Source organism: Hydra vulgaris, chromosome 09 (genome assembly GCF_038396675.1).
Source record: "Hydra vulgaris chromosome 09, alternate assembly HydraT2T_AEP".
NCBI classification, from domain to species: domain Eukaryota; kingdom Metazoa; phylum Cnidaria; class Hydrozoa; order Anthoathecata; family Hydridae; genus Hydra; species Hydra vulgaris.
In genome coordinates this window covers 62,872,468-62,899,143 of record NC_088928.1, presented here as the reverse complement: position 1 = coordinate 62,899,143, position 26,676 = coordinate 62,872,468, and the positions used below count along the sequence as shown (strand labels likewise).

General features: G+C 30.3%; 1 protein-coding gene across 1 annotated transcript in view; it reads left to right on the top strand.

Annotated features, from left to right (window-relative positions):
* LOC100214569 (nonsense-mediated mRNA decay factor SMG8) overlaps positions 1-26,676 on the top strand; it is an 83,977-nt gene that overhangs the window by 9,667 nt on the left and 47,634 nt on the right. The window contains exons 3-4 of the mRNA XM_065806295.1: positions 9,385-9,441; positions 14,613-14,735. Of these exons, the coding sequence (XP_065662367.1) occupies positions 9,385-9,441; positions 14,613-14,735 (180 nt within the window). The remainder of the gene's footprint in view (positions 1-9,384; positions 9,442-14,612; positions 14,736-26,676) is intronic.

Below are 26,676 nucleotides of genomic sequence, written 5' to 3'. Positions count from 1 at the left end.
AAAGTTTCCGTCGTGTTACTTTTTTAGTTTTGATATCTTGTGACTTTGGAATGATGTTTCCATGTTTCCAACAAAGCTCCTTTTTTTTTCATTTCTAAACAGTTGCAAACCCAACACTCGTGCAGTATCACATTGCACCGGCTCTTTTGTTACCAATCCATAACATGCTAAATGATTTACGACCTTTTCAGCTGATGACTTTTCCAAATTAACAATTGTCATCAATGTAGTGGTCAGTTACTTCACTAATATCTGCATTGAGATTCAACACACTGCCTAAGACTGAAGACATTATTTTTGGGGCAGAATTTAACCCAAAACCAAGATGTGTAAGATAGTATTTTTCTTCTTTGTAGACTTCCTTCTGATGCTCTCACAAACTCGGATCAATGTGTATTTGCATATAGGCGCATCTAAGATCGAGCGTTGCAAATTTGTCACCAACAGTTCTCCATTTTCTAACTTTTTCATCACATGCGTCACTTGAGGCATTATGTGAATTAACATACTAATTTAATTCGCAAAAGTCCAGAACAGGTCATATCTTTCCTTCATTACCCTGCTCAACAGTCATTAACGGGACAATCCCTTTTGTACTTTTTTCTTCTTTGTTGCATGGTTTCAACCAGCTATTTTTTACTCATAAGTTCATCTCATCATTAAATTGATGTAACAACAGGGGTTTTACCTTGTACTGTGCGACAGAATTTCTCAGTTGTCGTTGACCTTGTTTCCATTTATATTTAGCAGTCCACTTTGTACCATCAAAATAAGCATCAAAATCCTTGTCCTTTATACCATAATAAAATAATAGTTTTATTACATCCGCTGTCAACCAGTGCTTTTCCTGCAAAGGTGTTTACAGTGCATATTGGAAGCGCTGTTAATTGTTTAGGGAAACAGCTGGCGCTGGCGATTTCCCATTTGAGTTTCCCTGATGCAACGAACAAAATCATGCAATGTGTCTGGATTCTCCACATCTAAAGCATTTTATTCTATCGCTAACAATTTGTTTCTTCGAAAAAAAGATTCAGGCAACATGTTCAGGCTTGCCGCACTTGTAGCAGTAAAAATCAGTAGCGGATGGTTTTTTAACATTTTTATAGAAACCAGAGATTATTGTTGAAGCATACTCTTCTTTTGTTTTCCGTCATGAGTACTTGTGCATGGTTTAATGCATCCTGTAACCTGATCCCAAATATTTTCACTTGTGCTCGCAACTGCTTTGAAATTTCACCCGGCAATCCAGTTATGAACACTCTTGGCAATAATTCTTCGCTTTCAATGTTGGCCAAACCCATAAGTTGACGTAAACTGACCAAATACGCATCAACAGATTCATTGTCACTCCATCTCCGATCTCTGAACTGCTCATAAGCTTGAAAACCATCGACTGCAAATGCATCTAGTAGAGTTTTATCAATGTCCGCAGCGGCGGTTTTTTGGCTCTCCCCAAGTTGCTCATATAATGCGAACGCACTGCCTTCAAGAAACAACAGAATGATCAATAAAAGATCGCCATATTTTGCAACTCTCCCACCAGTTTGATCTTTTTCAGCCACACTACAACATCTCCAGATCCATCAAATTTTCCAATCATTTTCGCCATAGATGCCATACTGCCAAAATAGCTTGTTAATACTACAACTTTGTTTTACTTTTATTTTTGACTCTTTTAATTAAATTCTATTAACAACTTTTATGCAGAAACAAAAATTCTCGAGGGCGTAATTATATACAAAAATAGCTTATGACTTGACTTATAAATTACATCAATTAACTTTAATAATATTAAAACAAGAATTTTATAAACGTAACAATAAAGTTTCACAACGATCAGCTATTATCACACTATTTGCTCTTTGTGAATCTAATTGGAGTTCAGCTGTCTCATCTTGTGATCTTAGTGTTGATGGCTATCTTCCTTTAATTCGTGAAGACTCCAAAAGTCACATGCTTGGCCTTGGCATTTACATTCGTAAGAATTCACCTATTTGTCTTGAAACTAGGTTTGAATCCACAGACTATTCTTTTATGTGCTTTCATTTAGCACTACTTCACTCTATCACCTTTCTCTTTGTTCTATATGGCTCTCCTTCATCTCAAGACTGCAATCTTTTTGATGTTGTTTCTGATCATATTGAGAGCCCTCTCTCTTTATCCGTCAGCTAATATAGTTGTTGCAAGTGACTTAAATGCTCACTACTCTGAATGGCTTAGCTCTAGTGTCGGTGATTCTGCAGGCATTAAAGCCCACAACTTTTGCCTTTCTCAATCTCTAACTCAAATAGTCTACTTTCCGACTTGTTTTCCAGACAACCCAAATCATTTACCTTCTTTACTCGACTTATGTCTTGTTTCTGATCCTAGTCAGTGCTCAGTTTCTCCACATTCACCCTTAGGTGCTTCTGATCACAGTTTGATCTTTCTACAACTAATATCTCATTCTTCTTCATCACCTGAATCCCCTTATTATCGTACCTCTTACAATTACAGTAAAGCTGACTGGGATTCTTTCCGTGATTTTTTTTGCGATGGCCCTTGGGTAGAAATCTTTTGTCTTCCTGTTGACCAATGTGCTTCTTATATAACTTCGTGGATCCAGGCTGGCATGGAATCTTTTATTCCCTCTTGACAATTCCAGGTCAAGCCTCACTCTCCTCCGTGGTTTTCCTCACACTGTGCTGCTGCGATTGCCAATCGAAGCCGTTACTCCCATATCTATCAGCAAAACAATTCTCCAGAAAACAGACGTCTGTTTATTACTACTAGAAACCATTGTAAAAAGGTTTTGTCTAACACCAAAGTCCGCTATTCTCAGGTCATGAAATCTCGTATCTCATCTAAAAAATTAGGCTCTCGTGACTTCTGGAGAATCTTTAATACTATTAATAATAAGGGCAAATCTATAATTCCACCTCTCTTGTATGGTTCAGACTTTGTCACCTCACCTAAAGACAAAGCTGAATTGTTTGCTAAAAACTTTTCATCAATATCTCTTGATTCCTTTAGTTCTTCCGTTTTTCCTGATATTGCCAACAAACAGGTTGATCCATTGCTTGACATTCGTATCACTCTAGCGTCTGTATCTAAAGTGATTTCCTGTCTAGACTCTTCTACAGCTTGTGGCCCGGACAACATACCTGTTATTGTCTTGCAGAAGTGTTCTCCGGAGCTGTCATCTATACTCTCAAAACTATTCAACAAGTGCTTATTAAAGTCTTGTTTTCCAACCTGTTGGAAAGCAGCATCTGTTATCCCTATCTTCAAAAATTCTGGAGAGTGATCTGATTCGTTAAACTACCATCTCATAAGTCTTCTTCCTATTGTAAGCAAGTTTTTGGAATCTTTAATTAACAAACACTTAATTTCTCATTTTAAATCTAATAACTTACATTCTGACCATCAAAATGGATTTGATCTTCTCGTTCTACAGCTGATTTGCTAACAGTAATAACCGATAGGTTTTATTGTGCATTAGATTAAGGTGGAGAGGTTAAGGCCATCGCTCTTGACATTTCTAAAGCTTTTGATAAAGTTTCGCATGCTGATCCTCTCCATAAGCTTTCTTCTTGCAGTGTATCTGGCAACATCTTTAAGATTATTGAATCCTTTCTTTCCAATCATATTATAAAAGTTGTCCTCGATGGACAGCACTTTTCTTCTTATTCTATAACTTCAGGGGTTTCTCAAGGTTCTATCCTTGTCCTATCCTCTTTTTAAATTACATAACAATTTTTCAGATATTCTCACATTCAAGGTGGCATTGTTTGCTGATGATACCACCATTTATTCTTGTCGTGATAAGAAACCAACACTCTCTGATTGCTTGGAGGGGGCATTTGAGCTTGAAAAGGATCTCACTTCTGCTACAGCATGGGGCTCCCAGTGGCTGGTGAACTTCAATACAGACAAAAATCAATTTTTTTCAGCCAATCGTTATCGCAATAATTTAGATCTTCCTATGTTTATGAACAGTGATGTACTCCATGAATCATCCACTCTTCACCTTCTAGGAATAATTCTTACTTCTGAGATTTTTTGGAAACCATATATCAAATATGTTGCAAAATTAGCATCTGCTAAGGTTGCATCTGTTTATTGAGCTCATAGTTGGACCTGCTCTTGCCGCCAACCTCTAACCATTATCACATTGTGGTAATGTTGCTTCTCTTTTTCTTTTCTACAAATACTATAATGGGCACTGCTCTAAAGAGCTAGCGTCTATTGTGCCATTCCCTAAAATTCATTCTCATGTTACTCTTCGTTCAAATAAATCTCATCCTTTTTCTGTTACTGTTTCTAAGTGCTCCAAAAACGCTTATTTGTTGGCATTTAAATAGATTAACCCATTGTTAAACATTGAAATCACTCTGGCTTTCGATGCTAAACTTAATTCTCAATTAAAGACTTCTACAGTTTGTGCTCCAGAATAGATTTCCATCATTTAAAAGTCTTTAAAAAGTGTTCTCCAGGACTCTTTTTAACTTTTGCTAAACTTTTAAAAAGTGCTAAATAAGTTGTTCCAATTTTCTAAAATATTTTCCACTTCCCTGATAGTACCGCGCTCAACTTGTTTCTCCGCACAGCGGCCTTGTTTGTCAAGGTTCGTGTTTCAGAGTTATAGAGTCGGAGAGGGTCATAACCACAAGTAGCTTCCTCATCTATAGTGGTCTTCTTAGCCTTAGGAAGGTGAATTACAAAAAAAAAAAAAAAATCTCTAGAAAACACTTTTATCTCTTCAACTATCTTACAATTAGTCTTCACTCTGTTATTAGTTTCTTTATATAAAAGTTTTGAGGTTATAAAGTTATTTCTTTCAAACTGCAGTAGTAAAGTTATTCTTGAAGGCCTTCCCTCTTTTTTATTTCAAGTAACTTTAAGGGTATCACAAGGTTCTATCTTTGATCTTGTATTGTTTCTTATCTACAATAACGATCTTCGTGAAATCTAAAGTGACTCTATTTGCTGTTGACTTAACTTTTTACTCTTGTTTTGGGTAAAAATTTTCATTTTTTAATTGCATAGAACAAAAGATTAATAATAGTTTTTTAAAACTAAGAAAACTTTTATTAATCCAGTTATGTTCCTTGAACATCAAAAAAATTTTATAACTCTTACCCATCTTCATGTTTTTCTTTTTTATACAACTCACAACTTTTTAAGCCTTAAGTTATACGTTTCCTAGTATTTTAACTTATTCTCTGTTTTAAAGTAACTTAATAGTGGTTGCTTGCAATCTAGTTGGAAATGAACTATAGTTTAAAAATATATAAATGTATGCCAGTATTTAATAAATTGTAAATGTAAGCATGAAGTTGTAATATATTAGGTATTATAAATTTTTTTCTAGCCCGAGCTATCAACCCCTGCTAAATCTTATAATTTTGCCAGAGCCGGGTTTGTAAAAAGTCTCATTTTTTGCTGGGGCCAGGGCCCCGTCACTTACTTCAGCTTGGATGTAGTCAGATTACACCATTGTTCAAAAAAGGAAGTCGTCTTGATGCCGCTAACTACAGGTCATTGTCAATGGAAAAGATTATCAGAATAATAAAAAAGATTTCAAACAGGTTTTTTGTGTGACAAACTTTTTATATATGACAAGTTGTGTTGCTATTGTAAATAAACTAAAGAAAAAATTTTTTAGATTCAATCCTATATATTGAGAATTATATATTGATGACAAAAACATTGAAGCTGTTTTGTTACTTTGCTATCATCAGAAACTACAAAAAATATCCAGAATCACAAAATATCATTAGCTTTACAAAATATAAGTAACTAAATAAGTAACTATATAAAACACATAAAATATGTAGTTCCTGGAATTTTTTATAGTTTCTAGTATTATTAATATTTGCAGAATGCAAATCATTTAACTGGCAAAATGGTCCAACAACAAGGTGAAATGGTTCAGTAGTTTAAGTTTCAAGTTTTTAAAAAACTATGATACTTGGTCATTTAAGACTTGAAAACCTAGGTACACTCATTCCGCTGTTGTACAAAATAGCAAACTATTTTAAGCTAACCTGAGGAAACAGCTATGATTAGATAAAAGTACAACGTTTTCTGAATCTAAAAATATAAAATTTGAAATCTAACTATTTTGTCCTAGAAAATAAATTTGATTTTAAGTTTTTACCATTTTTTACAATAGGACAAAAAAAACAGCTTTTCAAATTTTGCATTTTTACAGCATTCATAAACATTTTAAAATTAATATTTAATACTTGAAACAAATATAAGATACGAAATGACATAACACACAAATATACATAATAAAGGTAAATATGGTTTTTTTGACTCAATTTAAAATTTTCACGAAAATTTCTAAATTTCAATGAAATAAAAATCTTTATGCACATCCAAACTGTCAAAATTAAATGTGAAAGTAAAAAAGTGAAATTGGGTTGTGTAATGTGCATAAAAAAATTGCTCACGTGAGTTAACTCCTTGCTGAAAAAATCTTCAAGCATACAAATCTTGATTTGAGTGATACCTGAGTGACAAAAGAGATCTTTGACTCATGTTGTATAACTTTTAGGGAGAAGATGAAGGAAAAGATCTTGATCTTATGTTGCCAGCAACAAGAGATCAAGATCTTCAAAATTGACACTGTGGTTTGAAGTCATCACTACAAAAGATAGCCTAAAACAAGTGTAATGCACCAAATGGTTGTGGTAATTTTAGAAGGAATACCAGAAAACTTTGAGAATGTGAGACATATTATTAATGATCAATTTTAACACCGTCAACTTTGTTGTCTCATGCGACATGAATTAGCCAACATTATATTTGAATTACAAAACCATGCTTGTTCTAACCCTTGCTTGTGGTGCAACATAGGATCAAAGCATCTCTCCCAATCAGAATTATTTAGAACACTTAGCTCACTTGTTGCCTGCTATTAAGAGTTTCTTAAGTCTGGCCATGATATTAGAAAAGGCAATAGTCTTTTGGCAATATAGTCCATGCTCATTACTGTCTGAATCTAAAAACAAACTCATCTTGGAACTAATACCACCTATAGAACTCTCAGCTCTCCACATCCAACAAGAGCCATATCTTGGTGGGCAGTTTGTAGGGAATGCCTGCTACAAGCTGTTCAGCAATATAGATCTCTTCCAAAGAGTTGCAGAATCAGAATCTGCTTTTCAAGTTTTAGAAATTATTAATGCCCTTCGAAAGTTCAAGTCTGTTGTGAGGGCATGTTTCAAAATGATACTAGAGGAGGATTTTAAAGAAAAAATTGATTGCTTGAGAGGCTCATATCTGACAGTCATCAGTGTGATCCCAAAGATCTTTAAGAAAAAAAAGGGCTCCCTTAGGGATCTTTTGTGAGTAGGCAACAGAATCAATTAATCATCATTTCAGCTTACACCGGCAAGCAAGATTGCAATTATCCGGAATGTGCAAAGAGGCTTCTTTTTTGTGTTGTAGATTACAACAGTAATTCACAACACAATAAATAAGCCTCTTCTCCAGTTTTAAGATGAATTTATATTTAAAAATTAAGTAGTTTTTTTTTTAAATTCTGATCTCCTCTCAATAAGGCTGCAAGCAACTACTATTAAGTTGGGAGTTGCTAAAAGAAAAAAAAGTATATAGTTATAGAGCAAGGCCACGGTTGTCAGAAGACTTAAAAAGTTGAAGGAGCCAGGAAAATATAAAGCATGAAGATGAGAAAGAGTTACAAATGAATAAAGTGCAGCAAAAAGTTTTGGTGGATGGGACTAAAGATGATAGCTTCCTTGAGCAGCAACTATGATAGTATTTGTAGAAAAGAGAAAGAGATGCAACATTACGATATTGGGAAAGAGGCTCAAGCTTCTTTCCCATTATTGTAATGTTGAATTATCATAAATATCGAATTTAGCAATCAATTGTATATATGGTTTCCGTGAAAGGTCAGTAGTAAACAATAATCCCAGAAGACAATTATAAAGAAGAGGACTCAGTGAGAAGGTTGCCATTCATTAATATAGGAATGTAGACCATATTGCAATAAAAAGAAAAGTACCCCAAAAATTATTGGAAATGAAGAAAAGTGTGGGCCTTCAAGGATCACTCTAATAAAGCAGTTAGAAAGAAATAACTTGATAATCTCAAAACTTTCCTAGATACACCATATGAAGCAAGCTTATGGAGAAGACCAGCATGTCAAACTTTGTCGAAAGCTTTAGATATGTCAAGAGCAATGAATCTAGCCTCACCAAATTTAAGAGTGGAAAACACCGTTGTCACTGAATTTAAGAGTGGAAAACACCGTTAGCATAGTATTACTTCACAGCCAGGTTACTTCGTCAAAAATCCCAGAAGTTTTTCTACCAAATACAAGTACCCAAAATAAAAAAATTATGATAAACCTGATAAAGTGTTTGATCTTGGCAGATATAATAACAGCAGCAGACTTGAGTAGAATAATGTCAAAACAATTAAAATGAACAAATTAAATGAAGTGATGGAAAAAAGATTGGCAGCAATATGAACACAAACAATAAAGGTAAAAAATAACTTTAAAAATTCAAAAAGAAATACTGTTATTTGAAAGTAGTTGCTTAAGATGTGATCACCATTATAAAAAAATATGATTATATATTATGTATATGGTCAAAAAATATGGAGTTAGAAAGAGCATTCTCAGTTTTTATGTTAAAAAAATTAAATACGATTAAGTGATGAAATGATAGACACTTGGATTTAGATATGTGATGTGTGTACATTTTTTTCCTATATTTTAGTTTTGTATTAAAAAACTTTAGTATCCAGTAAAAGATTTGTGTAGTTTTAAATGGATTTGTGTAACCAATTGCTATTATGTTGTTATAACATGCTATTTAGCTATTATATGCGGTAGTGGTGTAGTGGTAAAGCGCTCGCCTCATAAGCGAGAGGTTCCGAGTTCGATCCCCACCACGTCCCTGGTAGTACCGCGCTCAACTTATTCATCCGCGCAGCGGCCTTGTTCGTCGAGGTTCGTGTTTTGGAGTTATAGAGTTGAGAGAGGGTTATAACCACTATTAAGTAGCCTCCTCATCTGTAGTGGCCTTCTTGGCCTTGAGGAGGCGAATAACAAAAAAAAAAAAAAAAAAAAAAAATATACATTTAAATATTAAGCTGATTATTGAATAATTAAGTTATTTTTATTTATTTTATTTAAATGTTTTACTATTATATCAATGAAAACATTAATAATAAATAAAATGATTATAATAGTAATTTTATTGTTATTATTATTAATATTAAAAATTTTTCCATTTAATTGAAAGTGATAGTTTGTGAAACTCTAATGATGTAGTGCACATTAAGTGAGTTAATTATTTGAGTTGTAATTTTTTAAAATAAAATATAAAAATTTGAATTAAAAGTTATAAAATATTTTAGACACAAAAAGATTTTTTTCGAAAGCAGGATTCTTCTCAAAATGAGGATACAGAAAAGGTTTTTTTTCTTTATTATTACACCTTTTTTTGTATTATTTTTTTTATAACAGTTTTAAATTATTGGGGAGTATCCTTTTTTGTTTAGTTAACTAAAACTTAAAATGATCTAGTGGTGTAGGTGTAGTAAATGCGGCAGTGGTGTTGTGGTAGAGCGCCCACTTCATTAGCGAGAGGTTCCAAGTTCGATCCCCACCACGTCCCTGGTAGTACTGTGCTCAACTTGTTTCTCTGCGCAGCAGCCTTGTTTGTCAAGGTTCATGTTTCGGAGTTATAGAGTTGAGAGAGGGTTATAACCACAATTAAGTAGCCTCCTCATCTGTAGTGGCCTTCTGGGCCTTGGGGAGGTGAGTTAACAAAACAAAACAAAAAAATCAGTTTTTAAATTTGATAAAAATAATTAATAATTGCATAAATGTAAGCATAAGTGTCTTGTGGTTTTTCAAAAAATGTAGAATGTAATAAAATAGAGATGATATTTTGTTTTTTGCAAGTAACTAACATTTTGTCTAAAAAAAGGTTAAGACATAACAGGTGATGCGGAAGTTATCGGACAAATCCTAATTTCATTATTTGAGCATAATAATTAGTTTTTGTGGTTTATCTTTGATTTTATCACAAAAACTGATTATTATTTGAGCATAATAATCAGTTTTTGTGGTAAAATGAGGTTAAATGCAGTTGAACAAGAATCTTTTCGAAAGCGACTAAAAATGTTTTTTGTAAATAAACCTAATATATAAAAAAAAAAATCGTAAATCATTTTGAAAAGGAAGGATTTGCTCGAAGTACAATGTATGATAACCTAAAAAGATTTGAAACTGTTCAATCGTTTTCTGATAGAAAGCACCCTGGTTGTCCAACATCCTGGACTAGAGAAAAGAAAGCCGAATTAACGAGACTTGTCAACAATCGAAAAGGGGTCAGTCAGAGAAAAATAGGTATTAAATTCGGTGTAAATCAATCGACTATTGGTCGTCAGTTAAAAAAAAATGAATATTAAATATAGAAAACGTGAAAAGACTCAAAAATACACTAAAGAACAACAAATGAAGGCAAAGAAAAGAAGCAGGAAACTAATTAACCAACTCTATAACACAAAATCGCTTCTAGTCATCGATGACGAAAAATACTTTTGTTTTGCAGGGAACAACATGCATGGAAATTCTGGATACTACGCAAACAACAAAAAGACATGCCTAGAAAGTGTTCGTTTTATAGGAAAAGAGAAATTTCCAAAAAAATTATTAATGTGGACAGCCATATTTGACCGTGGTATGTCCGAGCCATTGTTTTGCACTTCCAAGGCTGTAGCGATCAATTCATCAATCTATATTAATGAATGTTTAGAAAAATGACTTCTTCCATTTATTCAGAAGTATCATGGAGACTTTAACTATTTATTTTGGCCAGATTTAGCAAGTTCTCATTATTCTAAAGATTCTCTAAATTGGATGGACCAATATGTCTATTACATTGATAAAGAATCCAATCTCCCAAATGTGCCTCAAGCACGACCAATTGAAAATTTTTGGGGACATTTGGCACAGAAGGTTTACAAGAGAGATTGGCAAGCTTCAACAGAGCAAGTTTTGATTGATTGCATTAAACTAAAACTACAAGAAATTGATTTAAACTTTTTACAGTCGCATATGAAAGGTGTCAGAGCAAAATTGAGATCAATTGCAGATGGTGGTGTTTTTTCATATATAAAAAATAATATATTTTTATTAAAAGATAAATGCTTTATTTAAAAAAAATATAATAGTAGTTTGTTTTTTTATTTATAAATAAGTTATTGATGTTTTTATTTTGTCCGATAACTTACGCATTACCCGTTATGCATAATATATTTGATCTGTAATCATGATGATGTATTTATGTATACAGGCATTGTTTTAAATAAAAAATGCTTAACGCAATAGCCTAATGTGAATTTAAAGTCATAAAATTCTCTCAACTTTTTTATTTTTTAAAGACATTTTTTAAATTACTGCAATAATATTAATTATCGCACGAGTTAAATGTTATTTAACTTCTTTTTTATTATTACTATAAGATAATGTTTATTTATTTATTTAATCTTAAATAATTAAATTTAATATTACATTTTTTAAAATGTTTGGTATTAACAAATTTCTTTCTTTTCTTGACATTTGCATAAATGAATTAAAATATGTTAAATTTTGAATTTAGAAATGATTATTTCTTAAATTTCTAATTGTGGCTTTAAGACTACAAATTATTTTTTATTTAAAAAAAATTAGCGAGTAACAGGTAAAAAAAATGTTACTTTATTTACTCTATTTATTAAAAGTTTATTATTTTATTAACAATATTGTTGTGAAAGCAAAGATTATTTTTCCAAACATCATTTTTTAAAATTATATTGCTGTATATAAAAAAAAAGTCACTGCGATTAAACTTGTGAAAAAAGCGAAAAACACTGCGATTAAACTAAAAAGAAACTGCGATTAAACTTAAAAAAAAAGTTTAAATTATGTTTTGTGTAAGTTTTTGATGCAGTCGTTTATCTAAAATTTAATTTTGAGTAATAAAAAAATGTTTAGGAACGAAAACCAAAAAAAACAATTGCAATAAAAATGAGCTAATTTTTTTTTTAAGAACAAAAAAAATTTAAATATTGAAAATATTTAGTAATATTTTAAATAAATTTGACAGTTAAGTTAAACCTAAGCATTACTTTTAATTTTAATAAACTTAAATATTTTTTTATAAATCAAAGTTAAATTATATATTTTTAAAATCTAAATTATGTTTTTTTATCAGAATTAAATATTATTATTAATTTAGTTTTAAATTAAATCATATATTTTTTGTCAGAATTCAATTATATTGTCATGATCTTTGCTTCAAGCTTAAAGTATTAGTGGAAAAATCAATCATCAATCATTACAATAAAATAAAAACAAAATGAGAATAAATTTTTAATTTTATTTGAGTTTTTTTCCTTAGTAAATAGCACTTATATATAACATAATTGTCATTCAAACTTTTGTAAGAAATTTTTTTACAAAAATGTCATTCAAAAGTTAATGTGCTTTTTTTAAAAATTAATTACTTCTTTTATCTTACTGCTTATAGAATAATTTAAAAGTTAAAAAACGATAATAAATTGCTTAACTAAAATCGCTTACTGCTTACCTAAAATCGCTTAAGGCCTACATAAATTGCTCTATGCGTAACGCTTTAAAACAAGGTCTGATGTATATAAATGTGTGTCTTATCCAGTCCTCAGAATTAGGGGCATGCCTATCTAATAGCCAACCTGGCAGTGCCTGTGGTTTGCAATTTTATTTTGACCTCAGATTTACTACATAATTATATTTGCAATTTAAATAAACTAAAAACAACAAATTAAACGATTTATTGAAACTTTAAATAAAACAATAAAAATAAAAATGGTAAAACAAATGATTTATTTAAATTCTAAATTAGATAAAAAATAAAAACAAACAAAAATAAGGAACATTTTATGTAACTCAAAATAAAATAATCAAAATAAAAACTGCAAAATATTTTTATTATTTTTATATTTATAAATAAAATAGTTAAAATAAGAATGAAATTCTAAATTAAATTCTAAATTAAATACTACAAAAAAAAAAAAAATGATCAAAAGTAAGTTTTTAAATTCCTAATAAAATAAAACGGCAAAACAAATGTTCAATTTAAATTTTAAAAATGAACCTCTCATTTAGATTGTAAACAAAACAATTAAATTAATAACAGAAAAATAAACGTTTTAGATTTATTTTAAATATTACATAAAATCCGCAAATTTCGTTTATTTTTCAAATTTTTAGGAAAATGTCTTCAAACTCAACATCTGTTTTTCCTATCACTATTACACAAAACATTTGTCAGTTTGTTGAACCCTGTTTTAAAATTTTGTGACGCAATGATGCTAACCTAAAACGGTTTTAGATAGGCAATTTTTTGCCGGCCTCATTCTTCCTTCCGAGGGCTGCTTATATAAAAAATACAGATGTATGAACAATTGCATTAAACATTTTTTTAAATATTTTTAAAAACTGCATTAAATTTTTTTATAGTTTTAAAAATACTAATTTATTTAGTACATTTTTCTTTCTTTTTTTTTTTCTTTATTTTAAAACTGCTTTTAAGTCAAAAGAATATGCAGATGACACTGTTAAGTGTCATCTATAAATAAATATCTACAAATCATCTATAAATAGATAAGTGCTATCTGTAAGTGTCATCTATAAATGACACTGTGACATTACAATGACATTGTTAAGTGCTTTGTGCTTTTGACCATTATTTTTAAATCCAGACTTTGTTACTATGTTATGATTAGGACTGCAGGTTAAAAAATTATTAAATTGAATCCTGATAAATTGATAAACACTGAAAACTGTAAAATGTAAAGAGTATTATTTATTAGTATACCATTGCACTTCCAAAGCGCAACAATATATATTTTTTAATAAATAATACTTGGAAACTTAAATCTTTGTTTGTCACAAAAACAAATGCTGGTAATTAACTTTTTAAAGCTTTTTGTTTTTGTTTTTGTATAAAGTAATATTTTTTGTTTGTTAATAACTTTTTAAAAGTAAAAAGTCATTATTATTTGCAAAGCTGCAATTTTAAGAAATAATGAAAGAAAAAAATAAATAATATATTTTAATTCATTTATACAAATGTTAAGAAAGGAAAGAACTAATTCATGTAAAATGATAATAAAAAATGTAACATTAAATTCAATTATTTATTACTAAAATACAAAAAAAAATTTAAGCACTAATTGGACACATTTATACCCATTACGAAAGGTTCTAGCAAGCTTGCCTTCATATCTATCAATTAAACTGATACATTTTTGAGTAGGGTAAGGAACCTATGTTTCAAAAATAAAAGGAAAAAACTTTTAAAGAATTGACTTTTTTGGGACTTTTGGACACAAAAAGATTCTGGCACACTGTGCAGTCCTCTTGGCATGTTTATTTTTTTAATTTGAACAAAAAATGTTTTTTTTAAAAAAAATATTTCACATTTAAATTTGTATTTAAATTATGATAGAAAATTTTTATTAAATTTTTAACATTGCCTTGTAGTTTAAGAAAAATTCTTTGTTCAACCATTTTGTACTACCTTATCAATGTTATTTTGGTTTTAAAATTTCAGGTTCAAGTGCAGATGTTCTACGATGAAGATCAGAAAACTGTTTTTTTGCAGTTAAATACTGTTTATGATTTTTCTCAGCTTCTGAATGTTTGTCATGCAGTCAGTCCAGAAATAAGTCAGGAAGTATATATATATATTTTTTTTTTTTTTTTTTTTTACAAACAAAATGTATGTATATATATATATATATATATATATATATATATATTATATATATATATATATATATAGATATATATATAGATATATATATATATTATTATATTATTTATTAAATTTGTTTATTATTTATTTATTAATTAAAGGTTATCAACAAAATAAAAGTATGTGTAGAAATATATGTAGATCAATTGTATCTACCTATATTTCTCAGATCATTCAGATCAGATCTGACTTTTATCCTGATTTTTTCTGATTTCTCAGGCAAATCTCTGACCTTTACCCTGATTTTTCTGACTGACTATACCCTAATCTTAGTTGTGATATATTACTGTCTTACATGAAGGTTAGGCAACCTCTGTTTCTATGGCAATCTATTTATGTGCTTTTAAATTTAAAACTTCCTCCAATTTTCAAAGTCATTTTTTTAGTCACACACACACTTGGTTGACAATCATAAATGAAAACATCCACTTTTTTTATTTATTTCCTCTCAAAGCCAAGTACACTACAGTTACACTCTCAGAGATTACACTCTCAGAGAGTGTATGAGAGAATTGAGAGTGACTCTCAATTCTTGAAAATCTGAAAGATTTTATTGTGCATTACTCTTGCACAGGGCTATCGGTCTTGATATATCTAAAGCTTTCGACAAAGTTTATAGGGCTATTGCTCTTGATATATCTAAAGCTTTCGACAAAAGTTTGGCATGTTGGTCTTCTCCATCAGCTTGCTTCATATGGTCTGTCTGGGAAAGTTTTTGAGATTATCAAATCGTTTATTAAAGTCATCCTCAAAGGCCAACACTCTTCTTCATTTTCAGTAACTTCTAGGGTACCTCAAGGTTCTATCTGATCTTCCTGACAACCTTACATCTAAAGTAGCTCTTTTTGCTGATGACTTAACTTTATACTCCTGTTTTGAAAATAAGTCTGTGTGGCGGAAGTATTGCAAAATTTTGATTGTCACAAATTTTTATTTTTTCAAATTTGATTGTTATAAATGTGGAAAAGGAATAGTGTTGCCAATTGTTGCAGTATTGATTGTCGAATAAAAGAATAAGTAATAATGTCACAATGGAGCTATAATAATGTCACAATGAATAGTGTTAAAATCAAAAGAAAGGAATAGTGTCGCAAATAGTAAAATCAGAATAGTGTCAAAAACAAAAAAAACGGAGTAGTGTCACAAATGAGTTTAATGAATAGTGCCCAGAATAGAAAAAGGAATCATGTTGTAAAAGAGTTTAATGAATAGTGTCAAACACAACAAGACATTAATAACTATAAATGTGTGTTTAGATAACATACCTGATGTCATACTGAAATACTGGCTACTTCAGTACTAGCTATTTCAGTATGACATCAGTATGGCTGGGGGCTTCAGTACATACACCAACTAACTTATAGCCTGCTGTCACAAATTAGTGTTGCTACATTGACTGAGGGCTTGGGCTTAGGTACCAATCTTTTCTTTCATTATTCTTTGTTTTTTTATTTTATTTTTTATTTTTTGTGTAAAAGCTGTATGCTATAAAGATAAGCAATACCAGTAAGCAATTTTTGATCTTTATATGCTAGAATAGATATATGCTAGAATATATATATATATATATATATATATATATATATATATATATATATATATATATATATATATATGTATATATATATATATATATATGTATATATATATATATATATATATATATATATATTCATATATATATATATATATATATATATATACATAACTATTTGCGACGCTATTCTGATTTTACTATTTGTGAACTATTATGTTTTTACTATTTGCGACACTATTTCTTTAAATATTTGCAACACTATTTGTTTTACCATTAGTGACTATTGCTTTTTGTTTTTTGTTTTTGATACAATTCATTAAATTCATTAGCGACACTATTCCTTTTTTGTTTTCGACACTATTCATTAAATTCATTTGCGACACTATTCTTTTTTTTTTTCTGCAACATTGGGACTTTTTAATATATTCAACACTATTCCTTAGTTCATTTTTCTACACTATTCCTGTCACCCAAAAAGTCTTCTCTTTTCGATTGCTTGGAACAGGCTGCCGATCTTGAATCTGATCTCACTTTTGTAACTGATTGAGGCTTGCAGTGGCTTGTAAATTTTAACTCCAACAAAACTTAGTTATTTACTGCAAAATCCTATTGCAGTATGGTTGACATTCCTATATTAATGAATGGCAACCCATTCATTAATATAAAATGCTTCTCTTTATCGTGCTTGCCATTTTCTTACTCCTGATTCCATTCTCTACCTCTTTTATTCTCTTATTCATCCCTATATGGAATATTGCTATCATATTTGTGCTGGTTTTTCTAATGATGCTCTTTCTTTTCTAGACAAGGTCCAAAAATGCATTGTAAACATAGTTGGATTTGTTATATCTGCTTAGCTTGAGCCTCTTTCCCATCGTCATAAAGTTGCACCTCTTTCTCTTTTCTAGAAATACTATCGTGATTGCTGCTCAAAGATGTTATCTCTAGTTCCATCAATTAAAACTCAATCTTATTTGACTCATCATTCAGCTAAATCTTATTTGTTTACTTTTAATGTAAACAAATAAGATTTAGCTCTTACCACTACACCACTACCGCATATTGTATGAGTCAGGAAAATATAAATATGGAACTCTTTTCCATCTTTATATTGTCTTCTGTCAATTGTTTCCTTGCTCTATAACTCTTTTTTTTTTCTTCCTAATAACTCCTTACTTAATAGTGGTTGCTTGCAGCTTTGTTGAAAGTGAATTAAAAATAAAATAAAAATCTTATCTTTTTTTTAATTATTACATTTCATTTTTTAAATGAAATATATAATAATTAAACTTTGATGTTTAAAAAATCAATTTCAAAGTTTAGAAAAAAAGAAAAATTATAACAGGGTCTATAAAAGACTTTATTGTAAGTTTTAATGTAAGTATTATTTCATGGTAAGAAAACTTTTATCTAGTTTTTTCTTTAAACATCATACTTTGAAATTTTCTCCTGTCATCATTCCCTTTCATGATTTCATCATACAGTTTACAGTGAAGGAAAGCTTAATTGTGAATACAAAATTGATAACATGTACATATTTATTGCATTTTGATTAGAATAATATCCATCAAAATTATTTTTTTTAAAGTTCTTTTACATGAAATAAAAGCATTTTTAAATTGACGATAACTCAAAATTTGGCAGACAACAAACAGACAAAGGTTTTCAACAAGTTGTAATTATTACCCAGCCTTACTAAGAAAATCCATAATGAAATGTGTTGTCATAAAACAACTTTGGAATATTGTTGCCACGTTGTCTCAATGAACAGAGGCTATTCTAAAAGTTTGAAGAGTCCATACAAAATATTAAAACATCTTTTGTAAGCTATTTCTTTTTTCTTTTATTTTCACGCATAGTGTTTTTTGACTTGTTTTTTAACTAATTGTTTTCTAATAATAAATGCATTAAACATACACACACAATTGTGTATATACAAATACCAACTTTTTTTATCTTTTTTGTCATAACCCTCTCTTGACAATTTATTTCTGAAATACAACTTTAGTGAACAAGGTTGCTGTGCAGAGAAACTAGTTGGACGTAATACTACCACATTCCTGGTGAGGATTAACTAATGCTTCTTGCTCAGAAAACAAATGCTCTAACACTAGCAATATTGATTATCACATCAATTTACATTAAATGGTAGCTTAATGTAAATTAAGATAGCTTAACATATTTGCATAACATAAATTAGTCTAATTTATGTTAAGCAAAAACATTTATCTGTGGGAATATTTAAATTGTTTTTTTATATTGTTAATATGGCATTTATTTAGTTAACATTAAGCTATTTTAAAATCCACAATTGTGGCTTTTCACGCTCTCACAGTAAAGCCAAGATCATGGCTCCTCCAGCTTAATAGGTTAAAAAAGGAGAAGTTTTTAATCAATAGCAAAGTGGTTTTTTCCAGATTTCCATTATCTTCAACAATAGCAAGAATAAATCACTTATTAACTCCTCTGTCAATGTATACCTCATTTTTATTGGTCTTTTCAAAGTCATTTACAATTACTTTAAGAAATCCTTGACCTTTATCAATGGATACACATACTATACTGGAGTGAAGATCTAAGCCTCTTTCGATAAAAACACTAAGAGTAAATTCAGAAGTTTCATGACAAAATACTTTATATCCCTTATTTATTCATGATTATATACCCCTTGATACAATTGCATCATTCTAAATAAAGTTAGTTTGACTATTTTATGTTTAGATTAAAAAGATAGTAGTGGTGTCATCATGCTAATTTATTTTCAACAACAGTAGAAAATTCCATATTCTGCTGCTGACTCAATATCAATTATTTAGTTTGAGTTTTTGTTAATTCCAGTACAGAAATTAATTCCGTCACTGTTTGAAATAATATCTGATTGAAAGACTTTCTAAAAGATTTATTGCCTTTAATGAATTCCCACCTTTAAAATAAAGTATATTTATTTACCTTCAACTTAAATTTACAATACCAATGTTTAAAAAATGTTGTTTGCAATCAAAATGGTTGCATAGTTATAATGTGCTTTTAAATTCTATATGAGCATATAATAACTTAAGTTTTAATTTTGTTTAGGTGCCCCAAGAAGTCCTTACGGTCTTATCACAGAGCACCACAGATGTGCATTTAATTGGAAGTTCACACCTCCTTCCTAACCGTTGTCACAAAACTTGCCCAGAGGTGGGGTTTGAACCACGGATACTTTGTTTCTGAGGCGAAGTGTGCTACCACTGCACCACGGCTGCTCTGGGTCAGGGTTAGATCTTAAATCAGGGTTAAATCTTGACAGATCAAAATTTTGGAGATTTTTTAAAGGTTGACAATTTTTAATGCCTAAATTGACTGGAAGTTTTTATTCTTATCAGTAACTGAGACTTTTTCTGATTTTTTTTTTAGGTAATGTTTTTTATTGGGTGATTGATCCCTTTTCCATCAAAATGGTATTTCTTCTTCAATTTGAAGAAATTAAATCCAGGAAAACAAAAAACTCTTCATTGTACTCAAGCCTCTTCAGTACTCTTTGATTTTATTTGCTATAACTGATTGTACTTTTGATAATATTTTTAATATTTACCTTTTTTTTCCCAACAAACTGCACAAACTGTTTTAAATCAGCCATATTTACTGCTCCATATCTTTTTCTCTAGTAATTTTATCTTATCATTTCAAAATTATCTAAAGAAAGAAGCCAAAAATTTTGATGATTTTCAGACTTTTTAGTCTTATATTTTTTTGAAACTTAAATTAATAGCTTTTCTGATCAACTTTTTTTTGTTTTGGATTTGTTTTGGGTTTTAATTGAGAAACACTTCTGCAAACTAAATTTATTTTTAAAAGAAAAAAACTACAGGTTTTTTTTTCGAACCTCAAAGAATTTGAACCTGACAGCCTTTATGGTTCACAATGTATTCAAACCTGACAGCCTTTATGTTTCACAATGTATTCGAACCTGACAGCCTTAATGGTTCACAATGTATTTGAACCTGACAGCCTTTATGGTTCAAAATGTATTCAAACCTGACAGCCTTTATGTTTCACAATGTATTCGAACCTGACAGCCTTAATGGTTCACAATGTATTTGAACCTGACAGCCTTTATGGCTCACAATGTATTCGAACCTGACCTTTATGGTTCACTATGACACTTTGTTATGACTCACGCGTAAAGTTCTTATGACATAAAATAAAAATTATAATTATTTTTAAATAAAAATCTATTTATAAACATAAATAAATATTTACTCATTAACATAGATAAAATTTGTTTATGAACATAAATAAAAATTTATAATTTTTTTTTTGATGTTTTTGTTTTAATTTGTGTGTGTGTGTGTGTGTGTGTGTTAATTCACCTCCCCAAGGTCCAGAAGGCCACTCCAAAACATGAACCTTGACAAACAAGGCCGCTGCGCGGAGAAACAAGTTGAGCGCAGTACTACCAGGGACGTGGTGGGGATTGAACTCGGAACCTCTCGCTTGTGAAGTGAGCGCTCTTCCCCTACACCACTACCGCAGGATATTATTTTATTTAGAATTTAAATGAAAGATTTGCCTTTTTATTTTTATTATTTTGTTTAATATTTATATGAGACATTGTTTATTTATTTATTTTTTTCAATTTTGATTTTAATTATTTTATCTAGAATATAAATAAAATGTTCATACTGCTGATATTTAAATTAGGATTTATTCAAAGCATTCTTTTTGCTATTCATATTTTAATTTAAATAGCAAATAAAGATACATTTTTTAAAATGCATGTCAGCTTAAAAATGACCATCTGGCCAGTACTTTTTTGTGTGCTGCCATTAAATTTTAAACAGAGAAAACTATATATATATATATATATATATATATATATATATATATATATATATATATATATATATATATATATATATATATATATATATATATATGTATATATATATATATATATATATATATATATATATATGTATATATATATATATATATATATATATATATATATATATGTATATGTATATTGCGGTAGTGGTGTTGTGGTAAAGCGCTCGCTTCATAAGCGAGAGGTTCCAAGTTCGATCCCCACCACGTCCCTGGTAGTACCGCGCTCAACTTGTTTCTCCGTGCAGCGGCCTTGTTCGTCGAGGTTCGTGTTTCGGATTTATAGAGTTGAGAGAGGGTTATAACCACTATTAAGTAGCCTCCTCATCTGTAGTGGCCTTCTTGGCCTTGAGGAGATGAATAACAAAAAATATATATATATATATATATATATTTATATATATATATATAAACAACTTTAAAAAGTATTCTACACAATAGAGTGCTCTATGTTCTTAAAAGAACAGAGCAATTATATATTAGTAGAAAATCACTTAACAAAATTTTTTTCCATTTAACACTGTGTTTCATCAACAAAGATTCATCAGAAATGAATGATCAAATTAATTAAATTAAATACCAAAAATTAAATTACAGGAAGTTACAGTAGTTAAGACATTGCAACTTCCTGTAATTTAATTTTTGATATAAATTGAAGTTTTATTAATTTGATCATTCATTTCTGATGAATCTTTGTTGATGAAACACAGTGTTAAATGGAAAAAAATTTTGTTAAGTGATTTTCAACTAATATATATATATATATATATATATATATATATATATATATATATATATATATATATATATATATATATATATATATATATATATATATATATATATATATATATATATATATATATATATATAGACACAAACACACACAGTATGCAAAAAAAACCGTACAGTTAAAAAAAATCATAATTTTAAAGATTGCATCAAAAAAATGAGTTGTCCGTTAAAATATTTAAAAGTTTTTTTTAGTTATCTTATCAAGATTGTTTTAAGAATTCATTTGTGTATTGGTGAATTAATTGCTTTTCAAACCTATTAAATTTTAAACAATTGAAATTTTTTTAGTCCAAAATATACCACCAATTTTCTATTGGATTCAAGTCCGGACTTTGAGATGGACATTCCAAAACACTGATGTTATTTGTGTCAAAGCATAACTTCATTTTCTCAATTGTTAAAAAGCATAATCTGATTGGAACCGTTACTAGTGTGGCTGGTAGAAGACGAAAACGCAAGACCACTAGTGCAATTGATCGAAACATCATTAATGTCATCATTAATGTGAAGAAAAATAGATTTGTTTCGGCTACTAAATTAGTTTTAAAAATTCAAGAAGATCATAGCATTACAGTGACTCCTCAAACAATCAGAAATTGTATAAGAGAACAAGGATATAGAGGTAGAGTGGTTCGAAATAAACCTTTTTTAACTTCTAAACAAATAAAACGTCGATTGGAATTTGCATCGAAGTACTTAAAAATGCTGATATCATATTGGAAAAAATTTGTGTGGTCAGATGAATCAAAATACAATCTCATCTCATCAGATGGAGTCCAAAAAGTGTGGTGAAAAAAAGGAGAACCTTATAAATTGAGTTGTTTGCAAGGTAGTGTAATGCATGGAGGAGGAAATTTGATGGTTGGGGGTAGCATGAGTTGAAAGGAGTGGGGAAGTTTGCGTTTCTTGATGATAAAATGGATGCTGTAATGTATTGAGAAATTCTTAAAGCTAACTTATAACCATATACTTAAAAATTGAGAATGGGAAGCAATTTCATACTCCAGCAAGAAAATTTGAGGTATATTTTGAATAGAAAAATTGGCGACCGAGCATTTAGACGCTAAGACAACTTGAAAGAACCTATAACAAGGGCATGGAAAAATATAACAACAAAAGAGACCCAAAATTTGATCAACTCAATGCCAAATCATCTAGATAAGGCCATTAAGGCTAAAGGAGGCCCCACTCGATAATAATTTCCATGGAATTTTAATCAATTTGAAATTATTTTTGAACTGTACAATTATTTTTTTTGCAGTCATTTTATGCATCATTAGATCTATTGTGTAAAATTCAAAAGGTTTGAAAAGCAATTTCTTTTTTTCTTTTTATTTTTTTTTTTTTTTTTGTTAATTCACCTCCTCAAGGCCTAGAAGGCCACTACACACAAGAAAGCTACTTATTTGTGTTATATATATATATATATATATATATATATATATATATATATATATTTATACAGAATTAGAGTTCTACAATTTATTGCCAACCTTATAATGTTAGAAGTCTGCAAAAAAAACTCAACACAAAGGTTTTACCATAAAACATAAAAAAGAAGTTGCCAATTTTTGACTGACCTCAAGCACCTTTAGGTCGGCAGTTAGGTTAGTATATATATATATATATATATATATATATATATATATATATATATATATATATATATATATATATACAGTTTGTGACCATAGTATTCATACCCAATCATAAAATATGTTGTAACAATAAAACAAAAACCAAATTGATTAAAATAATTTTAATTGAAATTTAAAAAATGTTTGTTGTAGCAATTATTAACAATATTAACTATAATATTTAAAAAATTGAATCTTGATTTTAAAAAAATTAAAAATTATTTTAAAATTGAAATTTTTTTTTTTTTTAATATCTTCGTTTCCAACAAGGCTGCAAGCAACCATTAATTAAAGTTGGAAGTTACAGGAAAAGAAAAGATGAAGAATGTAAAGCAAAATAACAATTGATGGGCGACTTTAAGGATTAAAAATTATATGAATCAGGAAAGCAAGATGAAGAAAGCTAATTCCAAATGTTCGAGGAAAAAAGCTAGACAAATATGCGTTTTTGGAGCACTTAGGAACAGTCACAGAAAAAGGATGACACTTAATTAAATAAAGATTAACATGAGAATGAATTTTAGTAGATGGCACAAAAGATGCTAGCTCTTTCGAGCAGTGTCCATTATAGTATTTGTAGAAAAGAGAAAGAGAAGCAACGTAACAATGATGTGATAATGGTCAGAGGTTGGCTGCAAGAGCAAGTCCAACTATGTTTACAATGCGTTTTTGCACCTTGTCTAAAAGAGAAAGGGCATCATTAGAAGAACCGCCCCAGATATGGCAACAGTATTCCATGCAAGTCCGGATTTGAGATTTATAGAGATAGAGAATAGAATCCGAAGTAAGAAAGTGACGAGCTCGATAAAGAAATGCAACCTTAGCAGATGCTAATTTTGCAACTGATTTGATATATGTTTTCCAAGAAAGATCAGAAGTAAGAGTTAATCCTAGAAGATGGAGAGTAGATGACACATCGAGTACATTACCGTTCATAAATATAGGAAGATCTAAATTATTGCGATAATGATTGGCTGAAATAAATTGAGTTTTATTTGTATTGAAGTTCATCAACCACTGTGAGCCCTATACTGTAGCAGAAGTGAGATCCTTTTCAAGCTCAAATGCCCCCTCCAAGCAATCAGAGGGTGTTGGTTTCTTATCACGACAAGAATAAATGGTAGTATCATCAGCAAACAATGCCACCTTAGATGTGAGAATATCTGGAAAATTGATAATGTAAATTAAAAAGGATAGGGCCAAGGATAGGACCAAGGATAGGACCTTGAGGAACCCCTGAAGTTACAGAATATGAAGAAGAGTGCTGTCGATCAAAGACAACTTTTATACTACTAATTGGAAAGAAAGGATTCAATAATCTTAAAGATGTTGCCAGATACTCCATAAGAAGAAAGCTTATAGAGAAGACCAGCATGGCAAACTTTATCAAAAGCTTTTGAAATGTCAAGGGCGATGGCCTTAATCTCTCCACCTTTATCTAATGCACGATAAAACCTATCAGTTCTTACTGTTAGCAAATCAGCTGTAGAACGAGAAGATCGAAATCCATATAGATGATCAGAAAGTAAGTTATTAGATTCAAGATGAGAAATAAAGTGTTTGTTAAGTAAAGATTCGAAAACCTTGCTTATGATAGGAAGAAGACTAGTGGAACGGTAGTTAGACAAATCGGTTTGCTCTCCAGAATTTTTGAAGATAGGGATAACAGATGCCGCTTTCCAGCAGGCCGGAAAACAAGACTGATAAGCACTTGTTGAATAGTTTTGAGAGTATAGATGACAGCTCCGGAGAACACTTCTGCAAGACAATAACAGGTATGTTGTCTAGGCCACAAGCTATAGAAGAGTCTAGGCAGGAAATCACTTTAGATACAGAAGCTAGAGTGATACAAATGTCAAGCAATGGATCAACCTGTTTGTAGGCAATATCAGGTAGAATGCAACTAGTATAATCAAGAGATGATATTGATGAAAAGTTTTTAGCAAACAATTCAGCTTTGTTTTTTGGTGAGGTGACAAAGTCTGAACCATACAAGAGAGGTGGAATTAAAGAGTTGCCCTTATTATTAATACTATTAAAGATTCTCCAGAAGTCAGGAGAGCCTAACTTTTGAGATGAGATACGAGATTTCATGACCTGAGAATTGCAGGATTTGGTGTTAGACAAAACCTTTTTAAATGGTTTCTAGCAGTAATAAACAGACGCCTGTTTTCTGGAGAATTGTTTTGCTGATAAATATGGAAGTAACGGTTTCGATTGGCAATCGCAGCAGCACAGTGTGAGGAAAACCATGGAGGAGAGTGAGGCTTGACCTGGAATCCTCAAGAGGGAACAGAAGATTCCATGCCAGCCTTAATTCACGAAGTTATGTAAGAAGCACATTTGTCAACAGGAAGACAAAAGATTTCTTCCCAAGGGCCATCACAAAAAAAATCACATAATAAATCCCAGTCAGCTTTAAGGTAGTTGTAAGAGGTACGATAATAGGGGGATTTTGGTGATGAAGAAGAATGAGATATTAGTTGTAGAGAGATCAAACTGTGATCAGAAGAACCTAAGGGTGAATGTGGAGAAACTGAGCACTGACTAGGATCAGAAACAAGACATAAGTCGAGTAGAGAAGGTAAATGATTTGGGTTGTCTGGAAAGCGAGTCGAAAAGTAGACTACTTGAGTTATGGATTGAGAAAGGCAAAAGTTGTGGGCTTTAATGCCTGCAGAGTCACTGACACTAGAGCCAAGCCATTCAGAGTGGTGAGCATTAAAGTCTCCGACAACAACTATATTAGCTGACGGATAAAGAGAGAGGGCTTGGTCAATTTGATCAGAAACAACATCAAAAAGAGTGCATTCTTGAGGTGTAGGAGAGCGATATAGAACAAAGAGAAAGGCAATAGAGTGAAGTGGTGCTAAATGAAAGCACATAAAAGAATAGTCTGTGGATTCAAACCTAGTTTTACGACAAATGGGTGAATTCTTACGAATGTAAATGCCCAGGCCAATCATGTGACTATTGGAGTCTTTACGAATTAGAGGAAGATAACCATCAACCCTAAGATCAC